This window comes from Acipenser ruthenus, chromosome 36 (assembly GCF_902713425.1).
Source record: "Acipenser ruthenus chromosome 36, fAciRut3.2 maternal haplotype, whole genome shotgun sequence".
NCBI classification, from domain to species: domain Eukaryota; kingdom Metazoa; phylum Chordata; class Actinopteri; order Acipenseriformes; family Acipenseridae; genus Acipenser; species Acipenser ruthenus.
In genome coordinates this window covers 3812303-3822806 of record NC_081224.1, presented here as the reverse complement: position 1 = coordinate 3822806, position 10504 = coordinate 3812303, and the positions used below count along the sequence as shown (strand labels likewise).

The 10504-nt window shown below is 41.5% G+C and overlaps 1 protein-coding gene across 1 annotated transcript; it reads left to right on the top strand.

The window, feature by feature from the left end:
* Positions 1-347: 347 nt before the first annotated feature.
* On the top strand, positions 348-7303 carry LOC131706706 (resistin-like). Its single transcript, XM_059008314.1, has 4 exons — positions 348-477; positions 5936-6063; positions 6422-6499; positions 6833-7303. Exons 2-4 carry the CDS (start codon positions 5955-5957, stop codon positions 6964-6966), a joined length of 321 nt encoding a protein of 106 aa, XP_058864297.1. The 5' UTR covers positions 348-477; positions 5936-5954; the 3' UTR covers positions 6967-7303.
* Positions 7304-10504: the final 3201 nt, after the last annotated feature.

Sequence of the window (10504 nt, the reverse complement as noted above, 5' to 3'; positions counted from 1 at the left end):
CTGGGAACTACTGCTAGATAAGGGCAGTCAATAGCACTGTCAACACTTGTATTTGTTTAATTGAGACACAGTATTTTCAAATGAACAGAGATTGCCTTTCAGAGCAAGACTGGTCTGCGTAGCACAGGGCAGTGATTAAGTGGTTGCATGATTATGCTGTGATCTGTGTAAGTTGTGTAAACCAGTGTTGTTTGGTGAGTTGTCATCATGGCTGTTGAGTTTCAATTTCTCAGGTTGCTGGTAAACCCAAAACAGAACTCTCATGGCTCATGTTTTATGACTCCAATTAGAAATAACAACTAGTTCAGCAGGTTTGGCCAGAATAAGTATTAGGTGTGGTGTACACGGGGGGACATCTCCACCCAGGATAAGCTGTATTTGACAAACTGTATACAGGCAGTCAATAGGACTGTCAACGCTATATAAGCTGACCTTTACCACTGTGCTGAAAGAAGAAAGCCACCCGCCCCTGCACCGGTAAGTGTGATCTGTTCAGCTATACTAGTGTAGAACAGTGTGACAGTTTTAGGACTCTACTGCAAAGTGCAATTTGATATTTTCTGTTGTTGCTGTTCATGTTACAAAACTGTGATTATTATTATTATTAATACAAAAAATATGTATTATACATTATATGGACACAGTGGATAACTGCATACTCCATTTAAATGCATAGCAATTTCTGGGTAGCCAACCATAAATTCTCTATTTGTTTACGCCGCTCAAATGTATATCTGATAATTGCATAATTTGCTTAATTGCGTGAACGATCGTGCTTGTATAATTAGGTCTGATAATTGCATTGGTTGAGGAGTTAACCACGTGACCACAAACAACTTGACTTGCAGTTATGGAGGAGGCATACCACACTTCCTTGAGCTCAACGAGCTTAAGTTTTTGTTGTTATGTTGTTGATTGTCATGGAAAAGGTGGTTAAAAAGTCCAAACCAGGGGATTATTATCAGATTTATACATGAGGAACGCATGCTCCCTTCAGTCTCTGTCCTGTCTAGTGCTAACTAAACCATACTGGATAATAAAGGGACATAGAAAGCATTTGTACAGTATGCCATGATCAGATTGATGGGTGTATCAACCAGCCAATAAACTGTGCAGACTATAGGGAAGGACAAGGAGAGATTGTATTGCAATACAGGGTGAAGCACAGGAGAACTCCAAATACTTGTGATGCTGGGAATTGGATCCAGGAGGAATCCCACTTGATTCTGAAGTAGCTGGCATCCTACTTGATGCAGAAAAAATAAAAGCATAATGTGTTCTCTGCTTCTCTGTGTCTGCAGCTTCAAGGCAGGATGTGTCAGCAAGCTTCTGTCTGTGTAAAAAGGATAAAGATAAATTGTTGTTAAAAAGTACCCTTACAGTTTTAAATAAACTCACTGACCTAGATTACTTTCTTAAGAATGCTGAGCTAATAGACTAACAGGTGCATGAGAATATTCTAGACTGTGAACGTTACCAAGATGGAGCCTCGTATTTCTAAAATAGATTCGCAAACCAGTAGAACCAATGTGCCGCTAGAACCCAATCAATCAGCAGAGAAAGATATCGGGCAAACGATAGGCCACTTGAAAAAGGACAGGAACTGTGTGTGGTGACTGAAAAGTTAATAAATACTTGATGAAAGATCAAAGATCGGTGTGCATTCACCCTGGCAGCTTATCCCAAGCTGTCATACTGAGCTTCAAAAAAGCTTGTTGATTGTCACCCGGCACTCAGCCGAATACCTAAAGAAAAACACAGTTTCTGTTTCTTTACCTGTGACGACATCATGTTCCTGTACTAGGGTAAGCTCATGAGTATTAGTACAAGTGTGACAGGATGGCCGGATGGACAGAGACTCAAACACAATAAAATTGCAGTTTAAGCACTGCTGCGCATTTTTAATGAACACAAAATAAAAAGGTTTAACAAAACAAGTCACTAACACATGAAACAGAAACAAAATAACCAGCTCAAGGCCAAAACAAAAGGAGAATGACCTTTGCTGCTGCAACAGTGTTTGCCACTCCTCCTATTTTTGTGTCATCTGCAAATTTAACAAGTTTGCTTACTATACCAGAATCTACATCATTAATGTAGATTAGGAATAGCAAAGGACCTAATACTGATCCCTGTGGTACACCACTGGTTACCTCGCTCCACAGTACTTTAAATAAACCATGTTGTATGCTTTGCAATTATCCATTGTCAATGTTGCATCCTCAAAAAAACCAAGCAGGTTAGTTAGACATGATCTAGCTTTCCTAAAACCATGCTGACTGTCTCCCAGGATATTGTTACCATATAGGTAATTTTCCATTTTGGATCTTATTATAGTTTCCATAAGTTTACATATTATAGAAGTCAGGCTTATTGGTCTGTAGTTACCTAGTTCGGTTTTGTCTCCCTTTTTGTGGATCGGTATTACGTTCGCTATTTTCCAGTCTGTCGGTACAACCCCTGTGTCAAGAGACTGTTGCATGATCTTGGTTAGCGGTTTGTAAATAACTTCTTTCATTTCTTTGACTACTATTGGGAGGATCTCATCCAGCACAGGGGATTTGTTTATTTTAAGACCTCCTAGTCCCCTTAACACTTCTGCCTCTGTTATGCTAAAGTTATTTAAAATTGGATAGGAACAGGTCGACATGTGGGGCATGTTGTCCGTGTCCTCCTTTGTAAAAACCTGTGAAAGTAATCATTTAATATATTTGCTATTTTTTTTTTCTTCGTCTATGATTTTGCCATTTGTGTCTCTTAGACATTTAACCTCCTCTTTGAATGTTCTCTTGCTGTTATAATATTGGAAAAACATTTTGGAATTGGTTTTAACCCCCTTAGATATTGATATTGATATTTCTATCTCTCTCTTGGCCTTTCTAACTTCCTTTTTGACTTGTGTTTGCAGTTCCAAGTACTCTTTCTGTATACTTTGTTTTTTGGTCCCTTTTAAACGCTCTGTAAAGTGCCTTTTTTCGTTGAATATTTGTTTTAATTGATCTATTAAACCATTTTGGCCATTTTGTTTTAGATTTAGATTTGTCTACTTTTGGGATGTAATTGTTTTGCGCCTCTAGTACTACATTTTTAAAAAACAGCCATCCTTTTTCTGTAGATGTTTTCTCTATTTTACTCCAATCTACTTCTGTTAGTCTCTGTTTCATACCTTCATAGTTTGCTTTTCTAAAATTGTAAACCTTAGCTTTAGTCATTACTTTTGAGGTTTTAAAAATCACTTCAAATGAGACCATGTTGTGGTCTGAGTTTGCCAATGGCTCTCTGTTTTAGTTATTCTGTCTTTGTTATTTGAAAAGACTAAATCAAGGCATGCCTCCCCTCATGTCGAATCCTTGACAAATTGCGTAGGAAGCAGTCATTTGTCATTTCCACCACTTCAATTTCTTCCGACGCGCTCCCCACCGGGTTCTCATATTTTATACGGGGGAAGTTGAAATCCCCCATTGTATGGCTTCTCCTTTTCTACACACATTTCTAATGTCATTGTATAACAGATTATTTTGCTCAGTGTCTGAATTTGGCAGTCTATAGCATGCTCCTATTATTATGCCCTTTGAATTTTTGTCCATTATTCTGACCCATATTGATTCGGCATGGTTTTCTTTGTCCAGATTTAACACCTGGGCTTCAAGACTATTTCTTATGCATAGCGCTACCCCTCCACCTCTTTCCTATACAGTGTGTACCCACTAATATTATATTCATCTCCATCACTCTCAGACAACCAAGTTTCTGTAACACCTATCACATCGTAGTTACTTGTTAGTGCAGTAGCTTCAAGTTCTAACATTTTGTTTCTGAGACTTCTAGCATTAAGATAAATACATTTAATAGATAATTAAAAGGTTTAAACAATATACAGAAACCATAGGCTGGGCATTCACCTTCACTATCTTAAGAAAATAAATCATAAAAGTCAACAAACAGACCTTCCATGTGGTCTCCCCTCTCTCAGGCAGTTTCCTCTCATGGAGCTGTGTAGCTCCCTTATATACCATGTGGCCAGGGTTGATTGACAGTGAATCATTTAACCAATGCCTGGCCACATTTTCACATGTATCTGGCAGGGACAGGAATTAACCCTATCCCTGCCAACCACCACCACAAACACACCCAAAACAACCAGGGCTGGAATGTTAACTTCCAGCCCTGCCATATCTAACAAACACTTTTTCATATAATATTTACACATATACATTTATTTACCCGTGCGGGGCTTCTGCCCTGCCACAACAAGGATGATCATATTTAGTGTGTAAGTCATTGTAATAATCCATGCATAAACATGTGCTAAGAGTATATATTGTATTGACTTGAACACCAGAAAATAAGGATAAACCCAACTGGTTCTTTTATTGCAAAATATATAAGAATGTTGTGTGTTTTGTTTGATTAAATATAAAACCTGACTGGTTCACTTTAACTGCAAATATTTGTGTTCCTTTTCCTTATTTCCTCATATACCTGACATGGATGAAAGTAAAACTAAGAGACGTGCACAAATACAGGGAATAATATAAACTGATATTAATCGACCCGAGTGCTGCCCTATTAAAGCACTGAACGTGACATGATGATGAAATTTAGATTTCCAGAAAGCTTTTGACAAAGTCCCGCATAAAAGATTAATTCTCAAACTGAACGCAGTAGGGATTGAAGGAAATGCTTGCACATGGATTAGGGAGTGGTTAACATGTAGAAAACAGAAAGTACTGATTAGAGGAGAAACCTCAAAATGGAGCGAGGTAACCAGTGGAGTACCACAGGGACCAGTATTAGGTCCTCTGCTATTCCTAATCTACATTCATGATTTAGATTCTGGTATAGTAAGCAAACTTGTTAAATTTGCAGATGACACAAAAATAGGAGGAGTGGCAAACACTGTTGCAGCAGCAAAGGTCATTCAAAATTATCTAGACAGCATTCAGAACTGGGCAGACACATGGTAGATGACATTTAATAGAGAAAAGTGTAAAGTACTGCATGCAAGCAATAAAAATGTGCATTATAAATATTATATGGGAGATAGTGAAATTGAAGAAGGGAACTATGAAAAAGACCTAGGAGTTTATGTTGACTCAAAAATGTCTTCATCTAGACAATGTAGGGAAGCTATAAAAAAGGCCAACAAGATGCTCGGATATATTGTGAAAAGTGTTGAATTTAAATCAAGCGAAGTAATGTCAAAACTTTACAATGCATTAGTAAGACCTCACCTAGAATATTGTGTTCAGTTCTGGTCACCTCGTTACAAAAAGGATATTGCTGCTCTAGAAAGAGTGCAAAGAAGAGCAACCAGAATTATCCCGGGTTTAAAAGGCATGTCGTATGCAGACAGGCTAAAATAATTGAATCTATTCCTTCTTGAACAAAGAAGACTACACGGTGATCTGATTCAAGCATTCAAAATCCTAAAAGATATAGACAATGTCGACCCAGGGGACTTTTTTGACCTGAAAAAAGAAACAAGGACCAGGGGTCACAAATGGAGATTAGATAAAGGGGCATTCAGAACAGAAAATAGGAGGCACTTTTTTACACAGAGAATTGTGAGGGTCTGGAACCAACTCCCCAGTAATGTTGTTGAAGCTGACACCCTGGGATCCTTCAAGAAGCTGCTTGATGAGATTCTGGGATCAATAAGCAACTAACAACCAAACGAGCAAGATGGGCTGAATGGCCTCGTCTCGTTTGTAAACTTTCTTATGTTCTTATGTTCTTATGAATCATTGGGATCCTTTAAGACCCGACTTCAAAAAGTTTTCAACCAGCTACTAGGAACCGGACGAGCGCTGATGGGCTGAATCATGACCTCCTCTCGTTCGTTCGGTTTCTCATATTGTGTAAGGCCTTGGTAAGCCGGGTCCACTGTGTAACAACGTGGTAAAGAGTAACGTTGCTGTGCTTGTTTCTCCAGAGAGTGAAGTCCTGAGACCATGAAGATGAGAGTTGCTGTGTTGCTGGCTGTGATCGCTATGTTCTGTGCTGCCGACGCTCAGAAATGCGCTCTGGATGATCTGATGAGCAGCCTGACAGAATCTGTGGGTAAGAAACCAGCTTCCATCCGCACCTATCCAAACACTCAAGTGAGAACTGGATAAAGTTAACCCAAGACACTACTTTAAATTGAGCACAGAGAGCAGAACAAGAGGGCATGAATAGAAGCTGAGTAAAAAGAAGTTTAGAAGGGAAGGTAGGAAGCACTTTTTTACACAGAGATTATAAATGCATGGACCAGCCTACCAGGGGAAGCAGTAGGATCTGAAACACTGGGAACGTTTCAAAATGGACTAGATTCTGTGCTTTTAAATGAGATCCCCCTGGTAGAGGGTGCAAGGAAGGGATGAGCCTTGATGGGCAGAACAGCCTCTTCCTAAATTCTTATGCTTTGTGTTGTTTTCAGCCTCTGCAGTGCTGCAGAAAGTGACTCTGTCCTGCATTTCTGCCTCAGCTAGAGGGAGCCTGGTGGATTGTCCTGCAGGTCAGTGTGCCATCTTCAGTTCTTCAGCTTTTATGTTTCTCTTTTACTCCAAATAATACAAACGTAGCGTTATTGTTTGAACTTGAACTTTATTTATATGTTTTCATGTAGCTCACATGTCTAGACTGATAACCCCATTTCTCTGTCTCCTCTTTCTGTTTTCATATCTGTTCCTCAAATACACCCATTTCCTGTGCATTTCATTCTACTTCTTAAAGGGCTATGTAAATGATTGAACATTACAGACGATATTATTACCTCATCAGCCACTCGGAGGGCATCGTTAAAATCTGAGGTGGCAGAATTGTAAATGGTTCTTGCTCTCTCTTGCAGGTTACAAGCCGACGGGCTGCTCCTGCGGTAATGCCTGCGGCTCCTGGGATATCCGCAATGACCAGACCTGCCACTGCCAGTGTGCAAACCAGGATTGGACCGCTGCACGCTGCTGCAAGATAGCCCTGAAATAGAAGCCAGAAAATGACAGAATCCACGTCTGGATCTTGAAGCATTCTAGAACACAAATGTGGTTTAAAGATTGGTGTGAGGGCTTTCAGTTTTCAAGCTCCTTCACTTTGGAACTCACTTCCAGCTTTTACCCAGAATGCTGAGTCTGTCAATATTTTTTAATCTAGGCTCAAAACGTATCTCTTTGATTTGGCCTTTAGCTGGCGAGCAGATTGGAGCTCTTTTTGTAAAGCGCCCTGGGATGCTTGCACATAAAGGGCGCTGTATAAATGATACTGGTATGGTAATTGCTATGATATGAAAAAGGTCTAAAAAATAAATAATTTTCTTGCACATGTATCAATCGTGTTATTTAGTTTCCAATTCTTATATTGCTTCTCTTTTTTTTTACATTCTTGTGGCAAAGTGGCTGCCGATTGGAAACAGGTGCAGAGGTGATGCAGTGCAGAAATAATTACACACCAGGAAACTGTAATCCGTTTGGAAAAGGAGGTCTTTTATTTATAACTCCCAGGCTGGCGACCAAACAATAAACCTCCAGTAATACACACCAATGTGTAAAGCACGGAAGAAACAATAATAAATGGATTGCAGTCCAAATAATAAAGACACGTTATCCGCCCCACAATAACACAAAACACGGTCACCAGTCTGGGTGCGTGCAGTAGTGCTCGTGGTGGGTGATAACAATTATACAGTGACTGGTGCTCAAAGAATAATGAAAACGAAAAGGCAAAATAGAATAAGTGAAAATAAAACATAGTAATGAAAACTACAAAATAAAGGTGCTGCTCTCTGCAGCGGTTTTTTCCCCAGTCATCGCTACCCCTATGACCCGGGTCTCCGTCCTACACTCTGCTGTTCCCTCAGCTATGTCTGGACACTATAAGGGTCTGCCCAAGGATTCCCCGCTCTCTCTCTATTTCTTTAGTTTCTTCTCTTTGAGTTTCTTTTGTTTTCTGTTCCGTCCGTCCACGGTCTCGATGAGCAGCGCTTCCGCTAGCTCGTTGTTCGGTCTAGAGGGGCAGATCTGAGGAAACAACAAATTATTCATTTATAGGCCCAGCAATCCCCCCAAGGCCCGCCTCCCAGCCACTCAGAGAAAGGGAAAGCCCACACACCCTCTTCCCCACCTCTCTGTGTCACTGCCATGACTGACAGGCAGATCCCACGGGGCTGCTGCCCTCTTTCTGCAGCACCACACATACGTCAGATGGCCAGTCCAGGTCTCCCTAACGTCCTCAATAACTATAGGCCAATCTCCAAACTACCATTCTTAGATAAGGTTCTAGAGAGAGTTGTTGCAATTCAATTACAAAAAATTCTGACTCTTAATGGTATATTCGAAAAGTTTCAGTCTGGTTTTCATGCTGCACATAGCACCGAGACGGCCCTTGTCAGAGTTGTGAATGATCTGCTGATAAACTCTGACTTATGCTTTCCATCAGTATTAATTCTAAGTGCTGCCTTTGATACTGTAGACCATTCCATCTCACTGAATCATCTTGAAACCACAGTGGGACTGTCTGGCCTTGTCCTATCCTTGTTCAAATCTTATCTTTCTGATAGGTTTCAGTTTGTCTCTATTGGGCAGGTAAAATCAGCATTATCGGAAGTTGTCTGTGGTGTTCCACAGGGCTCCATTCCAGGTCCCTTGCTGTTTTCATTATATATGCTACCGTTAGGTGACATTATCCGCAGACACAGAGTGAACTTCCATTGCTCTGCTGATGATACCCAGCTATATTTGTCCCTAAAGCCAGGAATTTCTTCTGCCTGGGTGTTATTAGCTATTTGCCTTACAGACGCCAAGCATTGGATGTCACAGAATTTTTTAATGTTGAATTCAGGTAAAACAGAGGTTATGCTAGTGGGCTCACAGAACCAACTAAAAGAAAATGTGGGATTACATGAGCTTGACCCCTGCAGTCTCTCATCAAAACTTAAACTAGAAATTAAAAGTTTGGGGGGTCATCTTTGATCCTGATCTATCATTGAGACTCATATTAGGGAAGTTACTGAATTATCTTTTTAATATTGGAGAAATATAGCCAAACTTAGATCAATTAATTCTGTATCTGATGCCGAGAGACTAATGCATGCCTTGGTTTCATCTAGAATTGATTATTGTAATGCAATTTTTTCTGGTATCCCAAAACACGTAGTATCCCGCTTACCACTTACTGCCGCTAGAATTCTGACTAAAACCAGGAAAAGTGAACATATTACCCCTGTTTTGGCCTCTTTATATTGGCTCACTGTGCACTATAGAATTGATTTTAAGATTTTGATGTTAACTTACAAGGCCCTGAATGGATTAGCACCTAGTTATTTGCAGGAGTTACTGACCCCGTATCTTCCAAACCGCACTCTGAGATCACAGGATGCGGGGCTGCTGGTCATTCCTAGGGTCAACAAAAGCAACATGGGAGTTAGGGCTTTTTCTTGTAGAGGTCCTAAATAATGGAATGCTCTGCCATCGTTTGTCACGTAAACTGGGACTGTTACGATTTTCAAGCTAAGACTAAAAACACACTTTTATAAAATGGCTTTCTTATCTTAGTGGGTTTTAATGTAACTTTAAAATTGTTACTTTTGTATTATGTATATGCTGTTACGGGTTGCATTGTGACGGGCTGGTTGAGTTCCTTGCTCTTCCCTGCTGGCAGTTGCACTGTGACGGGCTGGTTGAGTTCCTTGCTCTTCCCTGCTGGCAGTTGCACTGTGACGGGCTGGTTGAGTTCCTTGCTCTTCCCTGCTGGCAATTGCGTTGTGACGGGCTGGTTGAGTTCCTTGCTCTTCCCTGCTGGCAGTTGCGTTGTGACGGGCTGGTTGAGTTCCTTGCTCTTCCCTGCTGGCAGTTGTGTTGTGACGGGCTGGTTGAGTTCCCTGCTCTTCCCTGCTGGCAGTTGCATTGTGACGGGCTGGTTGAGTTCCTTGCTCTTCCCTGCTGGCAGTTGTGTTGTGACGGGCTGGTTGAGTTCCTTGCTCTTCCCTGCTGGCAGTTGCGTTGTGACGGGCTGGTTGAGTTCCTTGCTCTTCTCTGCTGGCAGTTGCGTTGTGACGGGCTGGTTGAGTTCCCTGCTCTGCCCTGCTGGCAGTTGCATTGTGACGGGCTGGTTGAGTTCCTTGCTCTTCCCTGCTGGCAGTTGCGTTGTGATGGGCTGGTTGAGTTCCTTGCTCTTCCCTGCTGGCAGTTGCATTGTGACGGGCTGGTTGAGTTCCCTGCTCTTCCCTGCTGGCAGTTGCATTGTGACGGGCTGGTTGAGTTACTTGCTCTTCCCTGCTGGCAGTTGCATTGTGATGGGCTGGTTGAGTTCCCTGCTCTTCCCTGCTGGCAGTTGCATTGTGACGGGCTGGTTGAGTTCCTTGCTCTTCCCTGCTGGCAGTTGCATTGTGACGGGCTGGTTGAGTTCCCTGCTCTGCCCTGCTGGCAGTTGTGTTGTGACGGGCTGGTTGAGTTCCTTGCTCTTCCCTGCTGGCAGTTGTGTAATAGGTAAAACCCCGTAGTATGAAATGACTGATGTCTCCACTCGGCAG